The 22,938-nt window shown below is 48.1% G+C and overlaps 1 protein-coding gene across 2 annotated transcripts in view; it reads left to right on the forward strand.

The window, feature by feature from the left end:
• KLHL22 (kelch like family member 22) overlaps positions 1–22,560 on the forward strand; it is a 42,122-nt gene extending 19,562 nt beyond the window's left edge. For both annotated transcript variants that reach the window (XM_058692937.1, XM_058692938.1), the window contains exons 4-7: positions 3,187–3,905; positions 10,981–11,173; positions 18,514–18,747; positions 21,601–22,560. In XM_058692937.1, the coding sequence (XP_058548920.1) occupies positions 3,187–3,905; positions 10,981–11,173; positions 18,514–18,747; positions 21,601–21,966 (1,512 nt within the window). In that variant the 3' untranslated portion in view covers positions 21,967–22,560. The remainder of the gene's footprint in view (positions 1–3,186; positions 3,906–10,980; positions 11,174–18,513; positions 18,748–21,600) is intronic.
• Positions 22,561–22,938: the final 378 nt, after the last annotated feature.

Consider the following 22,938-nt stretch of genomic DNA (forward strand, 5'->3'; position numbering starts at 1 on the left):
CAGATCAGAAGTAGTATTTTAGGAAGACAAGGCAAAGCAGAAGTGCCTGCCAAGGGAGAAAACAGGTGGTCAAGTGAACTTTTAGGGCTTAACAAAGCACAGTGGGAATGCTCCATGTGGGGCAGACGCATTCCTGGCACTTGGCAGGTTTTCCTTCAGCTCTCATCTTGTGACCTGGCAAGCACTGAGTATCTTGTGAATGTGAAAAAAATAAAGGTAAAAAGATTTTAAACGTTTATTAATAAGCTTCACATGCCAGCAGAATTATTGTATGTGCAATGGTTAATTTGTTGATGATAAGTGAGATATTCACATTAAAATTTTTTTTAATGTTTATTTTTGAAAGAGAGAGAGAGAAACAGTGTGAGTGGGGGTGGGGGAGGGGCAGAGAGAGAGGGAGACACAAAACTCAAAGCGGGCTCTAGGCTCCACACTGTCAGCACAGAGCCCCATGTGGGGCTCATACTCACGAACTGTGAGATCATGACCTGAGCCAAAGTCGGATGCTTACCGACTAAGCCACCCAGCACCTCAAGGCATTTCCGCTTTTAGGGCTATTCTAAAATCCTGTTTTCCTAAAGAACTTAGCGATGCTTGGGCAGCTTTCCCCAGAGCCCTCCCCTCTGTCTCCGCCCTGCCTTGCTCTGGTTGTTTAATCACCAAGTGGCCTCTAAGCCTGTGGCTCACTTCTCAGCTCCCACCTCAGCAGTGTTGTTTCTCGCTCTCCTTCCATCTCATTCGTTCTTCTGCACGATTGGACACGGGCAGGTGCCAGCCACCTGTGACCCCTGTGCTAGCTGGAGTCATGCGGGCCTCTGCCCAGTCAGGGTGGCTCCCAGCCTTTTAAGAACCTAGTGGGATTCCCAGGATGGGTGCTAGGCAAGCGTCTGGAACGCTCTGCTGGCAGTTCTTAGTGCGTGGGTGCTTCAGGGCCATCTCCTGGGGAAGGGGGTGGGTTCCCTGGGCCTGCATCTTTGGCTGAGCCTGCAGTTGTGGGGGTTGTGGCAGGACAAGAGAGCTGGATGTTTCTAGAGAGCCTGGGTAGGGGGGGCATGAGTCCTAGGTGCCTTCCAAACCAGGGGTAATTGATACAGTGGCCAGTGTGCTGCTTCCTGATTCTCTGGAGATTCAGTACTTCTGATCTGAAAGGTTTTACTCTGTGCCAGGTAGTTCCTGGGTACCATCTCATCTTCAACTTACTGCTCTCCACTTTACTTTATTTTTTTCATTTTTATTTTTTTTGAGTTAATTATTTTTTTTTTGTTTTCTTATTTTTTTAATATAATTTATTGTCAGATTGGCTGAAATACAACACCCAGTGCTGATCCCAGCAAGTGCCCTCCTCAATGCCCATCACCCATTTTCCCCTCTCCCCCACCCCCCCATCCACCCTGTTTGTTCTCAGTATTTAAGAGTCTTTTGCAGTTTGCCTCCCTCCCTCTCTGTTTGTAACTATTTTTTCCCCTTCCCTTCCCCCATGGTCTTCTGTTAAGTTTCTTAAGATCCACATATGAGTGAAAACATATGATATCTGTCCTTTTCTGACTGACTTTTTCACTCAGCATAATACCTTCCTGTTCCATCCATGTTGCTGCAAATGGCATGATTTCATTCTTTCTCATTGCCAAATAGTATTCCATTATATATATAAACCACATCTTTATCCATTCATTGGTTGATGAACATTTAGGCTCTTTCCATAATTTGGCTATTGTTGAAAGCACTGCTATAAACATTGGGGTACATGTGCCCCTATAAATCAGCACCCTTGTATCCCTTGGGTAAATTCCTAGTAGTGCTATTGCTGGGTCATAGGGTAGTTCTATTTTTAATTTTTTCAGGAACCTCCACACTTCCAGAGCAGCTGCACCAGTTTGCATTCCCACCAATAGTGCAAGAGGGTTCCTGTTTCTCCATTTCCTTGCTAGCATCTATTGTTTCCTGAGTTGTTAATTTTAGCCACTCTGGTGTGAGGTGGTATCTCAGTGTGGCTTTGATTTGTGTTTCCCTGATGATGAGTGACATTGAGCATCTTTTCATGTGTCTGTTGGCCATCTGGATGTCTTCTTTGGAAAAGTGTCTATTCATGTCTTCTGCCCATTTCTTTACTGGATTATTTGTTTTTTGGGTGTTGAGTTTGGTAAGTTCTTTATAGATTTTGGACACTAGCCCTTTATCCGATATGTTATTTGCAAAATATCTTTTCCCATTCCGTTGGTTGCCTTTTAGTTTTGTTGATTGTTTCCTTTGCAGTGCAGAAGCTTTTTATCTTGATGAGGTCCCAATAGTTCATTTTTGCTTTTAATTCCCTTGCCTTTGGAGATGTGTCAAGTAAGAAATTGCTGCAGCTGAGGTCAAAGAGGTTTGTTGCCTGCTTTCTCCTCTAGGGTTTTGAAGGTTTCCTGTCTCACATTTAGGTCTTTCATCCATTTTGAGTTTATTTTTGTGTATGGTGTAAGAAAGTGATCTAGTTTCATTCTTCTACATGTCCAGTTCTCCCAGTACCATTTGCTAAAGAGACTTTTTTCCATTGGATGCTATTTCCTGCTTTGTCAAAGATTAGTTGGCCATACATTTGTGGGTCTAATTCCGGGTTCTCTATTCTAGTCCATTGGTGTATGTGTCTGTTTTTGTACCAATACCGTACTGTCTTGATGTTTACAGCTTTGTAGTAGAGGGTAAAGTCTGGGCTTGTGATGCCTCCTGCTTTGGTTTTCTTTTTTAGTATCACTTTGGCTATTCAGGATCTTCTTGTGGTTCCATACAAACTTTAGGATTGTTCTAGCTTTGAGAAGAATGCCAGCGCGTTTTGATTGGGATCGATTGAATGTGTAGATTGCTTTAGGTAGTATTGATGTTTTAACAATATTTATTCTTCTAATCCAGGACTGCTCTCTACTTTAATTGCTTCTCTTATAAATGAGGAAACTGAGGCTCAGAGAGGTTAAGAATGTGCTACAGATCTCTTTGAAGCCCAGGTTTAAACCCAGTCAGTCTGCAGTGAGCCCCAATCATCTCTACTATTGGGGGAGAGCAGCTGCGCCAGGCCTCCACTTCGGGAAAGGTCAGGGGTGGTGGAAGGGGGCCAGCTGTAAACAATAGCTTCGCGTCCACAGTTATCCTCTGTCTCTCTCACTCAGACACTGTTCCCAGCCCAGGCTTGAATGGGGCTTGTTCTTTTCACAGATCCCAGAAATCATCCATTTCTGCTGTGATTTCCTCATGTCCTGGGTGGATGAAGAGAACATCCTTGATGTCTACCGGCTGGCGGAGCTGTTTGACTTGAGCCGTCTGACTGAGCAGCTGGACACCTACATCCTCAAAAACTTTGTGGCCTTCTCTCGGACTGACAAGTACCGCCAGCTTCCCCTGGAGAAGGTCTACTCCCTCCTTAGCAGCAACCGCCTGGAGGTCTCCTGTGAGACCGAAGTGTATGAGGGTGCCCTGCTCTACCATTACACCCTGGAGCAGGTGCAGGCCGACCAGATCTCGCTGCACGAGCCCCCCAAGCTCCTTGAGACCGTGCGTTTCCCCCTGATGGAAGCTGAGGTCCTCCAGCGGCTGCACGATAAGCTGGACCCCAGCCCACTGAGGGACACGGTGGCCAATGCCCTCATGTACCACCGCAATGAGAGCCTGCAGCCCAGCTTGCAGGGCCCTCAGACAGAGCTGCGGTCGGACTTCCAGTGTGTTGTGGGCTTTGGGGGCATTCATTCCACGCCATCCACTGTCCTGAGTGACCAGGCCAAGTACCTGAACCCCCTGCTGGGAGAGTGGAAGCACTTTACCGCCTCCCTGGCCCCCCGCATGTCCAACCAGGGCATTGCGGTGCTCAACAACTTTGTGTACCTGATCGGAGGGGACAACAATGTCCAGGGCTTTCGTGCCGAGTCCCGGTGCTGGAGGTAGGCATGGGTGCTTGGCTGAGACTTGGTCTGTGGGTGACGCTGTGGTGCAGGAGTTGTGGGCCCAGGAGGCTGCTTATGGAGTGGGGTCTGCAAGGTCCGAGGCTATAGCCTTTTAAATTAATCTTGTGGCTCGTCGGGGTAGGTCTGTTTTGTGGAGTAAAGTCCAGGTTAATTTGGAGAGTGAGGGCTGTGGTGAGGCAAGGAAGAGAGGACCCAGCATGCTTCCTTTCGCTGTTCTTTTCCTCTCAAACCCACTCACCATGGGTCATACCCACTGTCTTGTTGGTGAGGGTCTAGGTTGTGATTGTGCACTTGGACTGGCCAAACACAGGGAGGGGACCTAGTTGCCAGGAACACTGGGCAGGGCAGCTTCTCCTTGCATCTCGCCCTCTCCAGCTTTGACATGTATCATCCAGGGCTCCCTCTGCTAGGCAGCTCTGCCCTCTGAAGCACAGGCGTTGGTGGAGGATGGCTTCCAGTCCTCCCTCCCTCTTCTGCAGTGTACAGTTCTCAGCCTACGGGACCCAAAAGACAGGCATCGCTGAACCTCGTGCCAGGTTTCACCACCCTTGCCTGCCCTGTCGTCAGTGGTGTTGCCGGACATGGGGTCCCCCGAGGTCCTCTGAGGAGGCAGTTTTTCAAGAAGGAGTGGGATATTGTGATGTACTATATATGTTTTTGCTATATGTTAGGTCTATATCCACAGTTTCTGGTTCACAGCTCCCAGAACTCAGAATTTCCTAAGGGAGGAGAGTGCTAATTTTGTCTTGTGTTATGTTAATGAGGTGACTTTGGAAGACCCCAAGTGTAAGGGGGTGCTGGTTACTGGGAGAACCAGCCCTGTGTTTAGAGGGTTGGAATTTCAGGCCTACCCGCTGACCTTGGGGAGGGCAGAAGGGCTGGTGGCTGAGTCAGTCACCAGTGGCCAGTGATTTAATCAATCATGCCTATATCGTGAAGCCTCCATAAAAACCCAAAAGAGGGGGTTGGGAGAGCTTTGGGATTGGTGAACACCGAGTTGGAGGTGCTGGGAGATTGGCACACCTGGAGGGGGCAAGGAAGCTCCCTACTCTTTCCCCAGACCTTGCTCTATCTATCTCTTCCTGTCTGGCTATGGCTGTTCCTGATTTATATCCTTTTATAACAAACAGGTAATCTAGTAAATACGTTTTTCTGAGTTCTGTGAGCCGCTCTAGCAGGTTAATTGAAACCCAAGTAGGGGTTCATGGGAACCTCTGATTTATAGCCAGTTGGTCATAGGCACAACCTGGTGCTTCAGAGTGATATTCTGAGCCAGAGGGGGTTATTGGAACCTCCAGCTGGTAGCTCGTAGGTCAGAAGCATAGTAAACAGCCTGAGCTTGTGAGTAGTGTCTGAAATGGGGACAGGTGGGGTGGGGAGGCATCTTGTAGACTGAGCCCTTAGCCTGTGGGATCTGATGCTTTCTCCAGATAGATAGTGTTAGAATTGAGTTGAATTGTAGGACTCAGCTGGTGTTCCAAGAATTGCTTATTAATGTGCAGAAAGTGTTGTGGTTCCCCCCACCCCACCCCCCGCCACCGCCCTGCCCCAATACGCATTGGAACTGAGTACAGAAACCCAAAAGAGGGGGTTTTGTGGGCTGTCATGGTCTGTAGGATGCTTCCAGCTCTGTCAGTCTATGGAGCTATGATCTCACAAATCCACTTTTTAGGGCAGAACAAAGAAACCAACGCAGATCCCCATAGCCTCAGCTACCATTAGGTGTCTAGGGCCCCTCCACTGTGCTTTGGCTTGATATCGTGGGATTTGGTGCATGTGGGAAGTCTCCATCTTCTGTAGGCTGAAGGAAAGCTGGCATTGCAGAGAGAGAGATTGCCAGCTGCTTCCATGGCTGTGAGGTACTGACCAAGTTCATGTTCATGTTTCCATCTTTGGGGGTGGAGGTGGGATCTGGCCTGGCCATGCCCCATGAGGGCCCCAGCACTTCTGCTGGGAAGAAATCACCTTTGTTAAACTGATGAGACGCAAAGCTTGGCAGCTCAGTTGAGGTTAAACAGGAGGACATGCTGAGTACAGAAAGGAGGAAACAATACTTTGATTTTCTCTCTAACAGAATACCCTCCACAGTGGGTGTGGCAGCACCAGGTTCAGCCTTCCCTTGAAAAGCCTCAAAGCTTCCTTTTTAGGGGCCTGTTTCTTTCACAGTGGGAGGCCCAAAGCCACATCTCCCTGCTGAGGCAACCCACAGACCTACAAAACAGACCTCTCCAGGGTGTTATGGTCACCAGCCTTTAGCATACAACGGGGTGGTTGTGTGCCCACTGGGAGGCCAGCCCTGGGGCTTTCCCAGAGGGCCATGCCGGCAACAGTTGGGGCCACTGCCTGCCCTTAGTCTGCCCTTTTACTGCTTTGATGTCCGTTGCACTCAAGACTAGTCTAAATTTCCCATTGGTGAACATGTGCTCTGAGTCCCAAGCCAAACTCTGGAAAATGCTAGTATCAGCACCAGTGTTTGATAACCATGGCCTCAAACTCCAGTGAGAAGGTTAGGTCACTGTGGCAGGTAGGGTTGGTGAGGCCTACCTGGCAAGGGGAGGTATCTCAGAAGGGTTGGGATGCAGTATCTGCCTGGGGTGATGGGGTGGTGGTGAGGGCCCTGGTGTCTGTTCTCTCTATAGGGTGAGAGTTCCTTTAATCTCTTCATAGACTTTTAAAACTGCCAGATGGGTCTTAATTTGAATGGTCTAAGAGTTAGGTTCTCTTCCCTCTCCCCTTCCTTAATTTACCAGCCTTAGGGTCTACAGACTCTCAGAATATGAAAAGACAAAATTTGCAGTTAGAGTTTGCATTTTGAGGCTTGAGGATTTAACAGATTATATCAGAACACTGGTATAGGAGCTGCATATAGGAAGTTAACTCTCTTGGAGCAAATTTTATTTGTACCCCTCCCCCACCCCGCTTTCAAAAGTCCACATTATTCCACTTTGCTTTCATGAAAGACCTATGTTAGTGCCTATTTTCACTAACCAGTAGAATTCCAAAGAGGATTTTCACTTTTACAAAAACAAGACGAAAAGAGAAGATCATGTTCAGCATTGGTTTAGCAGTGAGCCTTTATAGAGGAGCTTGCACCCTTAGCGAGATGGCCCTTCCAAGTGCCTTCCCCAGGAATGACACCCAGCATCTCAGCATCAAGTGGCCATAGCTTTGAACTCTATTTGTAAGCATCTGTGCTTTATCTCCATTTATTTTGTGCATTCATTAGCAAGGTGTCACTTCAGGTATCAGAAAAGCCCTGAGAACGGTTATTTTTTGGGCCTGGGAATGCTCAAATTTTTTTCCATGTAAACTAATTGTAATTGCTCTGTTTTATGCCATTTCAACTTCTGAAAGGTTTCCAAGAACACCCTACTTTCAGATGGGAGAGGGCAGAGCCTGTACTGATATGCCTTACCTGGGAGTGGCTTTTTGCCCTCTGACCTTACTTAGAATAGCCACTTGTTTTTAACGTGGGGCATTCCCATGTCTGTTTGTATTTTAAAATATATTTTAAACATTTCTTTGATTGTAATGGACTTCATTAATAGTCATAGGAATGTTGGAGCGCCTGGGTGGCTCAGTTGGTTAAGCATCTGACTTCGGCTCGGGTCATGATCTCACGGTTTGTGAGTTTGAGCCCCGCATCAGTCTCTGTGCTGACAGCTCAGAGCCTGGAGCAACTTCAGATTCTGTGTCTCCCTCTCTCTGCCCCTCCCCTGCTCATGCTCATGCTCTCTCTCTCTCTCTCTCAAAGAATAAACAAACATTAAAAAAAAAAGTCATAGGAATGTTGGGGCACCTGGGTGGGTCAGTCGATTGAGTGTCCAACTTCAGCTCAGGTCATGATCTCACAGTTTGTAAGTTTTGAGCCCTTCATTGGGCTCACTGCTGTCAACATAGAGCCCACTTCGGATCCTCTGTTCCCCTTTCTCTCTGCCCCTCCCTGCTCTTGCACATGCTTTCTCTCAGAAGTAAATAAACATTAAAAAAAAAAAATAGCCATGGGAATGCTTAAGTTCTGGAAATACAGAAGAAAAACGGTCTGCTCAATTTAACAAGGACTCCAGAGCGTTTTGTATCCACTGTAGCTTGAGCTTCCGAGTTTGCAGTAGGGTGATCTAAATTCTGCCTTAAAGTGACTAGAACTGTTTATATCCTTCTGTAGCTAGTTTTTATTAGAAAAAATATTACTTGAGAACTTATTCTGACAAAGTAGAAAATCAAGAAAGAAATGTGGAATACAGGACACAGTGGGGAGATAAGAAATGAGTGCAACTGTGATTGTGTCTAAATTACTGATGTATGGTGTGTGTATGTATTGCGTGTGTGTGTGTGCGCACGCACACGCACGCACACACACGTGCGTGTGTTAAATCTGAAACTGCAAATCCAAATGAATGCATCTGAGGCAGCTGTGAGGGCCGGAAGGAAGCAAGCGGAAGCATCAGGTGGGTCTTGCTTGTCTCACTCTGGTGGATGATGCCGACTTGCACTTAACTAGAAACGGGGTTGGGGGAACATGTACATGAATGAGTGTTGTACACAGGAAAGGCAGTGGGAAGCGCCATCCCAGTCAGTTGGCAGGGCCTCACGAGTGCCGAGCCCCTGGACTGGCTTGGGCTCCAGTCCCCAGCTGGACCTTCAACTGGCTGGGCCTCTCGTCATTGAGTTCTTAACCGCCATCTCCTTGGGAGGCCCTTCCTGGTCCCCGTGAGAGAGCTCTGACCTCCCGGCCCCCTCTGCCCAATAGATTATGATCTCTGAGTAGATCACCCTCTCTGTACCTCAGTTCTTGTCCTTTGTGGCGTTTGTCATTATATGGAGTGCTTGCTTACGTGTTCTCTTTAGCCTGCTTCCCATCTACAATGGAAAGAAGGGTCCTGGTCTGGAGTTTGCCTCTGGATTCGCAGCACTGAGCACCGTGCCTGATCCATGTTGGGTTGCCGGTGAATATTTGCAGAGTGACTGAATGATTTCACCTATGGTAATCTTTGTTCAATTCACTGATCCCTGAGTTACAGCGAAGTCTAGGAATACAGACTTGAGTCAGTCTTAACGAAGTCTCTTTCTGAGCCCTCACAATAGCTTTTGGAGGCTGGTGGCATCCCCCTGTTGGCCAGGTGCGGAAACTGAGTGAATGTCAAGGGAGGGAAATCAATGCCTAGACACACCCAGCTGGATGGGGCAGACCAGCTGTCCATCCTGGGTCTGTGTGACCCACATGCGTGTTCTTTCTCTCCTGTTGGCCCCAACCCCTGAGCACCTTGTTTCCTGTCATTCCTGTCTGTCAGGGAAGAGCTGGCCAAAAGGTGCAGGCAGGAAGAAGCAGCTGCCTAGCGCATCTGGATGAAACTTATCTCTTCACCAACCAGTGTGGGGCACAGACCCAGACCAAAGCAAACTTTGCTCACTCTCTAATGAGCCAGTTGAAGTTCAGCTTGTCTTCTTGGGGTTGGTCTTTCTGTGGAGAAATAACCACTTATCTGAAAGCGGCTGTAATTATGCATGAGCTATTGAGCAAGGAGGCTTCAGAAGCAGGCACTCAAGATGCTGGTGCCTGAGTGGATGTCCAAGGGAAGGGGACAGATGCAGGTCAGGGGAAGAGTGGGCTTGGCCCTTGGGCTCTCAGGGTCCTGGTCCCTCAAGGTTCTGTAATCGTCTGTATTGACCCAAGTAGCATACTCGCCAGTGTGCCCCACGGAGTGCCAGGCCTGGGGCATGGAGTGCGGCAGGGCTGAGTGCTGGCAAGGTTGGTGTGGACTGGGCTGTAAGGGCCTCCCCAGCTGCTAGGCTAGTGAGGATTTTGGTGTGAGTGGGGGCTTTGCTGCTGAGGGTAGGATCGGTGGGCAGAGGGAGTGTGGGGTTCCGTTCAGGACCGGTGAGCAGCCAGCTGGAGATGGTTAGGAGGCCTTTGCAGTGTGGGTCTGACATGCAGGAGGAGGAAGTGAGGGGTGATAGCTTGTCTCCTGGGGTGATTGAGATCCCGTGGGTTGGGCATGTGAGGCCCCTCAAAGGCAGATGAGGGGAAGCACGACCTCAGGGGGGCTATGGGAGGGGGGCAGCCACACAAAGCAGGTCAGAATGAAGTTGCTTGGGGATACGACTTTTTAAAAAAATGTTTATTTTTGAGAGAGAGAGTGGGCGATGGGCAGAGAGGGGTACAGAGGATCCAAAGCAGGCTCTGCGGTGACAGCAGAGAGCCCAGTGCGGAGCTTGATCTCCATGATTTGAGCTGAAGTCAGACACTTAACCGACTGAGCCATCCAGGCGCCCCTCTCCATCAGCCTTTTAAAAAATCATATCCCCGGGGTGCCTGGGTGGCTTAGTTGGTTAAGCATCATACTTGGCCCAGGTCATGATCTCGTGGTTTATGAGTCCCACGTGGGACTCTGCATTGACGGTGTGGAGCCTGCTTGAGATCCCCCCTCCCCCCGCCCAATCTCACTCTCTCTCTCCCTCTCTTTCTACTCCTCCCCCATTTGTGCTTTCTCTTGCTCTCTCATGATAAATAAACCTTTAAAAAAAGGTTGATGGAGAAAGAGAGATGTGGGAGATGGCTCTCATTCCACCAGCTGGCAACAGGACAGCTTAGGAGAGGTACCTGAAGTGATGGAGGTGTGGTCTGTGACAGGATGCTGGCAGACGACTCTGGAGGGAGTGTTGGCATTGGCCATAGGCCGGGAGGCTGTTGTGCCTGTCCAGGGATGGGCATTCTTCAATGGGGATGGGACTGTGGGGACCATGGATCTGGATAGGTGAGATGGGGCAGCCTGGGGTGGACAGATAGGTGGGCTAGAAACCCCCCATGAGGTCACCCCTAGAATATGATGGCATCATGGGCAGAAACCCGAGTTCCTGGTCATGCTTTCCAGGCTCCATGCTGGGGACATATCCGTGTTCAGGCATGTAGCGGCCTGCTGGTGTGGCTGTGGGTAGGCCTGTGCCCTCACACGAGGGCAGCTGGGGTACAGTGATGGAGCAGGAGGTGTGGGCCTGCTGGGCAGGCTTTCTGGCCTATCAATGATGCACTGCCTTCATGTTCCCTCAAAAGGTATGACCCAAGGCACAACCGCTGGTTCCAGATCCAGTCCCTGCAGCAGGAACACGCCGACCTGTGTGTGTGTGTTGTGGGCAGGTACATCTATGCGGTGGCGGGTCGCGACTACCATAACGATCTGAATGCTGTGGAGCGTTATGATCCCACCACCAACTCCTGGGCTTATGTGGCTCCGCTCAAGAGGGAGGTAAGGAAGCCCCTCCAAGTGGGGCCTTCTCCTGTCTGCTTTCCTTAGATGGTGTGCAGAGTGAATGTGTGGCCAGGCCAGGGAACTAGGCCCAGTGGGTACCTCCAAAGACTCTGCACTGTGATTGGGCGGGGGACCCCTGAGGTTCAGCCACCCCCGGGGAGATCCTCCCGAAGCACGCATCAGACTCCATTCCCCAGAATTTCACCTCTGTCTCGCCCATCAAGGGTCTCGCCACCTTGTCCCAGGAAGCTGCTTTAACCCTGCAGTTCAAATGTAGACAGAAGCCTTCCCCTTGTCTGTCCTTCAGGACAGTGGAGCTGAGCTGGGACATGTCCAAAAATGTTAAACAGAAGGGACACTACCATAGAGGAGGTCTCAGGAGCCTCAGACTTACACAGGCCTCCTGGAGGGTGGGGCCTTTGAAAAGCCAGAAAACCAGTTTAGAAGTCGTATTTCATATTTATTCATTTGTTTTTTAAAATCATGTGCATCCTGCATAGTACTTTGGTCCGATTTGAAGATGTTTAAAATATGGTCATTGTGCAAAGGTGGTGTTTTAGGGATGTGCCTGTCTTATCTTATGGACTTGGGATATTAGGACCCTGGCTGTAAAACCAGGCACAAGTTCCTAGAGCAAGGAAGAGGCCTCAGTGATCCAGGTCCCATGTTTTGGGTCCTACCTCAGAGCGGGGTAGGCACCCTTCCCATATTGGCATTATAACTCGGGGAGCACCTTCTATGGCCCAGGCTACTTTTGGGCATCTCTGAGCCTCTAGTGGCAGAGGATGGTGTGGGGACACACATGGGGCTATTTCCCAGGCTCTGCCGTCAGAGCTCCTGCCTTTCTGAACCTCTTTCCAAACCTCCCCTCTTTATCTCTCACCTCTCTCCCAATTCCCTCAGGGTAGATTTTGACCTCAGGGGGCTGAGGGTCTTCCTGATGGGCCCAGCTCTTTTCCAGGGCCCATGAGGCCTCTGAGACTGGGGTCTCCCACTGTAGTTCTCCCAGGTAGGAAGCTAGCCTGCTCCTTGCTCTTCAGCTTTGGGGAAGGAAGCCCCCTTTGGTGGGGTACTCACTATCCTCATTCTGGAAAAAGGAAAATATTTCATATGGGAAAGATCAGGGGGTCATTGAGACCTGATGGACACCTGAATTCTGTTCTGGAAAGGAGTGAGTGGGAATGGGGGGCTCCTGGGGTTCTTTGTCTGGGGCTGCCTGGTGAAGCTGTAGTTCTCCGATGTGGCCACAGAGGGGCAGCCTCGATCTTCAACCTGCTTCTCCCCAGAATGTCAGTGTTCCTTCCTTCCTTCCTTCGTACTGTTTGTTCATTTCAGCTACTTTTTATTAAGCACCTACCATATACCGTGTTCTGGGGATCCAGTGGTGATAAGAAATGGGAAAGGATTTCGCACGCGCGCACACACACAGGTCATGGCGCTCACAGCCCATGTTAAGAGAGACTGCTTTTAACCTCTAAACAAATCATTAAAGTAACTGTCTATTGTGCTAAGTGTGTTGAAGGAAATTGAGAGAGTTGAGCTCAGCATTGCTCAGGGAGGGGTCTTTGGCAGGACTAACCCAAAAAGACTGGGGAAGACCCAAGCAAGATGTTGATTAGACCAGGGTCTAAAGGAAGCAGCTGTTGGGAGAGGGAAAAGAAGCTCCCAGGCCAGGAGGGGGACTTCCCAGTTCTGAATAAAGAGGGTTGGCATGAGGAGGGATTGTGAAGGGATGAGGGTAGAGGGGAGCAGCTCCTGAGCCATCAGGTGGTCCAGGTAGGGACCACTGTGGCTTGTGCTAGGGTGGAGGCTATGGGGAAGGAGGGAGATGGGCAGGTTCGAGGTGTAGTTTGGAAGTAAACTGACCAGACTTGCTGATGGATCAGATGTTAGAGAATGAAAGGGGATAGATCATGGAAGATGCCCAGGTGCCAGGTTTGAGCACCTGTGCTGATGACCAGGCTGCTGACCAAGAAGACAAATGAGTTTGGGAATGAAAAAGAAAAGGAAAGGTTTCATCTAGGACACGATAAATATTGCAGTTGGAAATGTCAGTTTGGCATTAAAAGTGAGCTCAGGGGAAATAGAAATGTGGGGGATTTGTCAGGACATGATGGTGTGCACATGAACAGTTGTGATGAGCTCAGAGGAGCAGGGATGAAGAGAAGGTTGTGGAGGGGCAGCCAAGGAGGTAGACAAGAAGCCTGCCAGAGAACAGGGGATTTTCTCCTGTGAGCAAAGGGGGCCCACAGGTCCCAGAGAAGGCAGCTATGCAGTCCACATTGCCAACTCAGAACCCACATTCAGACATAGCAAATGGCCGAGAGGAAAAAGCTGTCACACAACCCCATCCATTTGTCATGTCCTCTCACCTGTTTCTTAGGGACCCTCATAATGCTGAGTCCCACCAACATGGCATCATTAAGAACTGGTTGCTGACATGCCCCCAACAGACCATGAACTCTCTGCCCCAGCAGCAGGCAGAGTGTTGCCTTCCTGTGTTCCAGAGGAGAAAAAGGAGATCTCTGCAGGGATCTCTACTCACTTAAAAAACCCCTCCAAGAGAATTCACACTTCTAGGAAGATAGAGTAGATACATTGTTCTTGATTCCTCTGTGCTAAGTACAACTCAAAACTCTGGGCATTATACATAAACTTAAGACTCGGAATGGTTGAGAGAAGGCAGTTCAGCTAGAGATCTCAAGAACTGAGGATAACACCACACACTAATGTGTTCCCTGGGTTTTCTTTTTGCCTCATATATCTCATACTTGTAAGTAAAGACGCTGACAGCTGGTAACACCGATGGGAAGCAAACTTCAATGAATGTATAAAAATTGAAATCCTACAGTGTGTTCTCCTACTCAAATAGACTCAAACTAGCAATCACCAACAGAAATCTCCAAATCATTGGAAACTGAACAACACACTTCTTCTTTTTTTTTTTTTTTTTTTTAAACGTTTTTTATTTATTTTTGGGACAGAGAGAGACAGAGCATGAACGGGGGAGGGGCAGAGAGAGAGGGAGACACAGAATCGGAAACAGGCTCCAGGCTCCGAGCCATCAGCCCAGAGCCTGACGCGGGGCTCGAACTCACGGACCGCGAGATCGTGACCTGGCTGAAGTCGGACGCTTAACCGACTGCGCCACCCAGGCGCCCCTGAACAACACACTTCTAAATAATCCATGGGTCAGAGGGGAATAATAAAAATACCTTGAAGTGAATGAAAATGGAAAGGCAACATGTCAAAATTTGTGGCATCCAGCTAAAGCTGTGCAGAGAAGGGAATTTGTGGCACTGAAAGCATATGTTAGAGAAGAAGTAAATCTCAAATCATTTATACAAACTCCTATCTTAAGAATTTGGGAGGGGCGCCTGGGTGGCTCAGTCGGTTAAGCGTCCGACTTCAGCTCAGGTCACGATCTCGGGGTCCATGAGTTCGAACCCCGCGTCGGGCTCTGGGCTGACGGCTCAGAGCCTGGAGCCTGCTTCCGATTCTGTGTCTCCCTCTCTCTCTGACCCTCCCCCGTTCATGCTCTGTCTCTCTCTGTCTCAAAAATAAATAAACGTTAAAAAATTAAAAAAAAAAAAAATTTGGGGGGGGGGAGCAAAATAAAGCCAAACCAAGCAGAAGAAAGGAAATATCAAAGAGCAGAAATTAGAAGTTAAAAGCAGTAAAATCATAGAGAAAATCAACAAAATAAAGAACTGGCATCTTATTAACAAGATCAACAAAATTGACAAACCTCTAGTAAGTTTGAGAAAGAAAAAAGAGAAGACACAATTTAAAATATCAAGAATATAACGGGACATAATTACAACCCCTGCAAACTTCAAGAGGATGATAAGGGGGATGATACTATGAACAACTCTACACATGTAAACTTGATTACAGATGAAATGGACTAATTCCCCCAAAATACAACTTAACACAACTGACTCAAAAGTAAATAGATAACTTGAATAGCCCTATACCTGGTAAGAAAATTAAACTTCGCAGAAAGAAATGTCCAGGCCTAGTAGTATTGAGGAATTCTAAACATTGAAAGAAAAGCTAATACCAAATCTGCATGAATTTTTTTTTCTAGAAAATGGAAAAGGAGGGAATACTTCCCAATTTATGTTACAGGGTTAATATCGATAGCAAAACCAGACAAAGATGGTACCAAAAAAAGACAAATCTCTCAAATCTCTCATATGTATATCTCTCATATACATATAATATCCTTCACTGAATGTTAGCTAATACAATTAACCCCCTTCAATAAATACATGACAAAATGGAATTGATTACAGAGATGGGAGGCTAGTTCCGTATTTGAAATTTAATCAGCGCATACTTGACCATGTTAAAAAATCACATGTCAGTCAAAGCAGAAAAACGATTTGACAATATGTTGCATCCATTTGTGATTAAACTTAGGAACTTAGAATAGAGATGCTTTTCTTCGACTTGCTGAAGAACATCTATAAAAATCCTACTGCTAGTAGTGTGTTTAATGGTGAAAGACTGAATTGAATGCTTTTTTCTTAAGTTGGGGAGCAGGGCAAGGATGTCTGTTCTCACCACTCTTATTCATCATAGTTCTGGAGGGTCTAGCCAGGGAAACATGGCAAGAAAAGAAAATAAACGCATGCAGCTTGAAAAGAAAGAAATAAAACTGACCCTACAAATCAATAAATTGTCAAAAATCTAAAGGAATATACAAAAAAAAAAATCCTAGCACTAATAAGTGAGATCAGTAAAATTGCAAGATATAAGATAAAAGCATATAAGATATAAGCATAAAAAAATCAATTGCACAGTGCCTGGGTGGCTTAGTCAGTTAGGCATCCATCTTTGGCTCAGGTCATGATCTCGCAGTCCGTGAGTTCAAGCGCCATGTCAGGCTCTGTGTTCACAGCTCGGAGCCTGGAGCCTGCTTCAGATTCTGTGTCTCCCCCTCTCTCTGCCCCTCCCCTGCTCATGCTCGCTCGCTCCTTCTGTCTCTCTCTCTCTCTGTCTCTCAAAAATAAATAAAGATTAAAAAATTTTTTTAAATCAGTTGCATTTTTGTGTACTAGCAACAAACGTGGACACTGAAATTATGAAGATAATACTATTTACAATTGCTCAAAAAAATGAAATACATAAGTATATATTTAACACTTACAGGATTGATATGCTGAAAATTAGAAAATACTAATGAAAGTTATAAAAGAAGATGTAAATGAGTGGGGAGACATACCATGTATATGGATTGGAGGACTCAAATAATAAAGATGTCAGTTCTTCCCATATCAATATATGGGCCTAGAATACCTCCATTGTGTAAAAGAATAAAGTGGGAAGAATCAATCTGCCTGATTTCAACACTTAACTACATAGTTATGGTAGTCACAACCATGATATTGGCAGGGGGATAGACACATAGATCAGTGGAACAGAATGGAGAACCCACAATAGACCCACACAAAATGCCCATCTGAATTTTGACAAAGATGCAGAAGCAATTGAATGGAGGAAAGATAATCTTTCAACAAATTATGCTGGAGCAGTTGGACATCCATAGGCAAAGAAAGTGAACATCAACCCAAGTCTCATAGTTTATATAAAAATTAACTCAAATGCCTTATGGGCTTATATGTAAAACAAAGAGCTATATTTATTGGGGGAAAGTAGAGAAGTAGAAGAAAATCTTTGGGATCTAGGGCTAGGCAACAAGGACTTGGACTTGACCTTTCCCAAAGGATGAGCCGTAAAAAGAAAAATTGATAAAATGGACTTCAGCAAAAGTACAGAGGGGATGTACAGATGGCAAACAAGCACATGAGAAGATTTGCAACATCATTAGCCATTAGGGAAGCTCAAATTAAATTCATAGTGAGAAAACCACCTATCAGAGAAACTAAAAAAGAGGACTAAAAAATGGCAACACCCAGTGCTGGCAAGGATGCTGAGAAGCTAGGTTTCTCATACGTTGCTGGTGGGAATGTAAAATGGCACAGCTACACTGGGAAAGAACTTCACAGTGTCTTTAAAAAGTTGACTTCCAATATCTTGGGTATTTTCCCCAGAGAAATGAAAATTTTGTACTCAAATATTTGTATTGGTTTATTGGTAACAACCAGAAATCGGGGCGAGGGACATAGGTGTGATTACAAATCGGCAACAGGATTACAAATTGGCAAATCCTAGTGGAAGTGGCAATGTCCTGTGTCTTGACTATGTCAACATAAGTGTCCTGGTTGTGTTTATTGTGCTACAGTTATAGTAGCTCTTACTACTGGGGAGTCTGGGTAAAGGGTACATATGGTCTGTATTATTTCTTACAACTACATGTGAATCTACACTTCAAAATGAAAAGTTTAATTTAAAAAAGCACCAAAACCTCCCAACCCCTACCACTGATGGGAGAAGACCCAGACCCTTGGTATATGTCCTGCCCAGTGCTCTCTCCCCTGTTCTCCACCCTGTCCACCTCTCCAGCCCTTTACTGTGTCCCCACACAACCTGAATGTTAGTGACTGGCTCTGTAACACAACTCTGGAGCTTCCACACCCCATGGGGCTCCTCTACCCCTAAAACACACAGTGCTCTGCCTTGGGGCCCATGGGCCCAGCATGAAGGGCCTTGCTCAGGGTGGGTGGAGTGAGTGGGTAGGAGAGAGGAGGATGTGGTAGGGACCAGTGTGAGGAGTCCAGCTGGCGGGGCAGGGAGGAGATCCTCTGCCAGGGTGCATGCATAAGGCTGAAGACCAAAATCAAAAGCAGGGTGGTGTATTTTCCTCCTCCACACATAAGTATCACTAAAATGGCATTATTCTTGGTGTTGATTTTGCATCTCACTTTTTTCCTCATCATGTCATTATATATTATTTGTGAACAGATTTTGAAAGTGGGGTCAGCAGTCCTGGAGGATTGGCTGGCCATTGGGAGTGGGGGTGTGGGGTTGCGGGGGGAGGTGGAGGGCACTGAGCGTGGGTCAGGCAGTCCCAGAAGTGCTATCTATTCTCCTGTGTCTGGCTCTGAAAGCTGTGCTTTGAATGCTTTGGGCCCCCCATGAAGACATCTCCTTTAGGGGCAAGGGAAAGAGAGATTCCATTCTCCACCTTGTAGAAACTCAGAGTTACCTCTGGGTCCACACACTGTCCCCTGTTGGAGTAAGGTCGGGGTGGATGACTTGGACTGTATCAGGGAATATGCTTGCAGAACGTGAGGTGGAAGTTGGGATGCCATGAGGCATGGGGCAGCTTTGGGGGTATGAGTGGCCTTGGCAAGGGCTCCTGGTTGCCCTCCCTCATGGCCCTCTTGCCCCCTTCCCACTGTCCCGGTTCTCTTGGTGGCCCTGAGCAGGTGTATGCCCACGCGGGCGCCTCGCTGGAGGGGAAGATGTACATTACCTGCGGCCGCAGAGGGGAGGACTACCTAAAGGAGACACACTGCTATGACCCAGACAGCAACACCTGGCACAGCCTGGCGGACGGACCTGTGCGGCGGGCCTGGCACGGCATGGCCACTCTCCTGGACAAGCTGTATGTGATTGGGGGCAGCAACAATGATGCTGGCTACAGGAGGGACGTGCATCAGGTGAGCAGAGCTGGGCTGCCCACCTACACATTATTCCCATCCCTTTTAATTGTTATGGATGAAAAATTAATTGTAATGTGTATGCCTTTTTAAAAAATAGACTTTATTTACTAAAGTTTATGTATTTTGAGAGAGAGAGTGGATGTGGGGAAGGGGTAGTGAGAGGGAGAGACAGAATCCCAAGCAGGCTCTGTGCTATTAGTGCAGAGCCAGACTCAGGGCTCGAATTCATGAACTGTGAGATCATACCTGAGCTGAGATCAAGAGTCGGACACTTAAAACCACCCAGGTGCCCAATAGACTTTTTTTTTTTTTATGTTTACTTATTTTTGAGAGAGAGACAGAGTTTGAGCAGGGGAGGGGCAGAGAGAGAGGGAGACACAACTCAAAGCAGGCTCTAGGCTCTAAGCTGTGAGCACAGAGCCCGACGTGGGGCTTGAACCCACGAACTGTGAGAGCATGACCTGAGCCAGTCAGACACTTAATGACTGAGCCTCCCTGGCACCCCTAGACTTTATTTTTTATAGCAGTTTTAGATTCTTGGCAAAATTGAGCAGAAGGTACAGAGATTTCCCATATACCCCCACCCCCGCACACATGGTCTCCTCACTATCAACATCCCCCACCAGAGTGAGACCTTTGTTACAGTCAGTGAACCTACGGTGACGTGTTGTTACCCCAAGTCCAAAGTTTACATTAGGGCTCACTCTTGGTGGTGTACATTCTATGGGTTTGGAAAAATGACATGTATCCACCATTATAGTATCGTACAGGGTACTTTCATTTGTTTTTATTATTAAAAACATTAATCATAAAATTAATATAACCACCTTGCAAAATGTTTGAATAATGGATAAGGGTGAGGAAAAGCACCCATAATCCAGCTCAGTGCCACTATTTTTTAGTCCTACCCGTGCATAGTTTCCACCTAATTGTAGGTAAAGAGCATTCCATTCTGCTTCTGGCTAAAGTTTGTTATGGCTGTTTTCCAGTTTAATTCTTGATCTCCATAGCCACCTCTTCTACCTCAGTGGCTCTGCAGAATTCTGTCACGTTGATGCATCATTTGGATTGGTTCAAGTTTTAACTATTTCAAGTAACATAAGTAATATTTGCTTTGTAGAACTTTTCAGGTATTTTGGATTATTTCCTTAGGTGAGAGCCATTCTTCTCAAAGCATGGTCCCAGACTACCAGCATCCAATCACCTGGGAACTTGTTAGCAATGTAGGTTCTCAGGACCCACGCCAGACCCATGCCCGACCCACTGAATTGGAAACTTTGGGGGCAGGGCTCAGCAAATCTGTTTTTATTTATTTATTTATTTTTAATGTTTATTTATTTTTTTTGAGAGAGACAGAGTGCAAGCCAGGGAGGGGAAGAGAGAGAGGGAGACACAGAATTCAAAGCAGGCTCCAGGCTCTGAGCCGTTAGCACAGAGCCCGACGCAGGGCTCGAACTCACAAGCTGTGAGATCATGACCTGAGCCAAAGTCAGATGCTTAACTGACTGAGCCACTCAGGTGCCCCTGAGCAAATCTGTTTTAATAGGTCTTGAGTGGTAAGAACCCCTGGGCTATAGTGGATTAGTTTCCTATTGCTGCCATGACAAATCACCACCAACTTAATCACTTAAAACAACATAAGCAAGTGTATTCTTACAGTTTGTAGGTCCTAAGTCTGATGCGGTCTCACTGGGCTAAAATCCAGGTGTCATCAGGGTATCTGTCCTTTATAGAGGCCCTTGGGAAGAATCTGCTCCTTGCTCACTCAGGTTATCAGAATTCAGTTACCCGCGTTTGTAGAACTGAGGTCCCTGTTTCTTTTCTGGCTGTCGGCTAAAGGTCCTTCTTGGCTTCTGGTCGCCTCTGCATTCCCTGGCATGGGACCGCTTCATCCTCAGCCAGCAATGGCAGGTTGTCCTTTGACTTCTCTCGTGTTAGACTTTCTCCCCTCTCCTTTCAAGGACTTGTGCAATTAGGTGGGTCCACCCACAATATCCAGGATAACCTCCCCATCTCTAGATCCAAACCCTTAAGCATGTTGGCAAAGTCCCTTTTGCCATGTAAAGTAACACAGATTTTAGAGATTTAGGGCATGGACATCTTTGGAGGGTCACTTTAATGCCGACCACAGCTGGAGAACCGAGTGTGATTATTAAGTCAAAAAGTAAGATTTTTGTGGCTCTTAGTACACATTGCCAAATAGCTGTCGTGGAGTGTCAAATGCACAGTAGTATGGCTTCATTACACATTTGCCAGCACTGGATCTTGTGATTTTTCTTCCCCCAGTGTGGCTGCCTGTTGTCAGGGACAAATTTAACTCCTATTTTACATTTTTTGGATTATTAATAGGTTGAACATTTTCCCATGTATTTGTTTACTGTTTGGGGTAATTTTGGAGACATGAGAACGTTGATGGTCATCTCTAGTCATCAAGTTAACTATTTCCACATTTTATCTGCACTTCCCTCTGTGTTGGGTACTTTGTGGGGCAGTTACTTGGGGTCCTTGTCCTCAGTCAGTTTCAGTCTTATGGAGGGGAGAGAACCCAAGACCTTGGAGAAGAACAGCATGCCAGTGTGCCAACTGGGAGATGTCCACACACCTGGGGCCACAGGCTGGCTGAGGGCCCTGGAGGCAGGGCAGAGCCTGGTCCATGGACAGGACATTTTGACGCTGGCCCCAAATTCTTCCTCCAGGGGAGCCGGGTTTACACATAGCCTGGCTGCATCCCTCAGCCTTGGTCTGAATCCAGGGCCTGGCTGAGAGTGCCGCCCTGCCCAGCTGGCCCAGGACAGGCTGGCAGCTCTGTCCCAGCAGGTGTCCAGCTTTACTCTGACCTTGGCTTTGCAGGTGGCCTGCTACAGCTGCACGTCTGGGCAGTGGTCGTCCGTCTGCCCGCTCCCAGCTGGACACGGTGAGCCTGGCATCGCTGTGCTGGACACCAGGATCTACGTGCTGGGTGGCCGCTCTCACAACCGTGGCAGCCGCACAGGCTATGTGCACATCTACGATGTGGAGAAGGACTGCTGGGAGGAGGGGCCGCAGCTGGACAACTCCATCTCGGGCCTGGCAGCCTGTGTGCTCACCCTGCCCCGCTCCCTGCTCCTCGAGCCGCCTCGTGGGACCCCTGACCGCAGCCAGGCCGACCCAGACTTTGCTTCCGAGGTGATGAGTGTGTCTGACTGGGAGGAGTTTGACAACTCGAGTGAGGACTAGGGCTCCGGCACCTGGTGTCAGAGGGAAGGTGGCAGGAGCTCTGAGGGCAGCAGGTCCTCAAGTGGTCCTTCCTGCTGGCACCGCCTGCTTGCTGGCTCCTGCCACCTATCCTTCACACCAGCCTGCCTGCCGGCCCATAGCAGTTATTTGGGGAGCTCTGCAGATCTGTGGCTGTAATTACCCTACGTTGGGGAATGCTTACAGAGGGCTCTGGTTCTCTGGAGGAGTTGACTGGGCCCACTCCTCCTCAGCTCGGACAGGGTGTGGCATCACCAGCTGTCTTGGCCTCCCCAGTCCCTGGTTCTAGTCCCTGCTGGGCTGAGACGGCACCCTTCTCCAAAGGGACCTGGGAACTGGCCTCACGGGTGAGGGGGCCCGGGCACATTGCGCCCCCTTCCGTGGGCAGGGAGGGGGTGGAGTGAGCCCGTTGCCTGCCTGGCATCTGGGGGTTTGAGCTATTGCAAGCTCCCTGGAGAGAGAACAGAGATACATAGAATTGCCCGAGACTGGTTCTAGTAATAAAAAAGATCCCCTACAGCTGGGCTTTTCTGACCCTATGTTGTTGACAAATGAAATAAATCCTCTTACAAAAGGTGTGAATTGTTTTTCTATGGCCATGGCCACACTCCTTTCATAGCCTGTGCAAGCCTGCCCCACCGGGCTTCCCAGGGTCAGAGCTGCTGAGTGGCAGTGGGAAGCCAGGAGCCCCCCTCTGAGGGAGAAGCACAGTACACCCCCAGCTAGAGAGGCTGTTACTGGGAAACCTGGAAACCTACCCTGGTCTGCTGACAAGTGGTCGCTTGGCCTGCTGGAGCACCTTCTCTGGTGAGGTGCTCTTCTCTGAACCTGGGTCCACCTCAATTAGCAATCTCTTGGCCCCAAGTAAAGCCCAGCCTGACATTGAGAAAACTGCCGCATGCCTGGGGAGGGAAGCCCAGTCACGATAGGCTTCCCCCAGCTTGCTGGATCTGA

Source organism: Neofelis nebulosa, chromosome 11 (genome assembly GCF_028018385.1).
Source record: "Neofelis nebulosa isolate mNeoNeb1 chromosome 11, mNeoNeb1.pri, whole genome shotgun sequence".
Taxonomy (NCBI): Eukaryota; Metazoa; Chordata; class Mammalia; order Carnivora; family Felidae; genus Neofelis; species Neofelis nebulosa.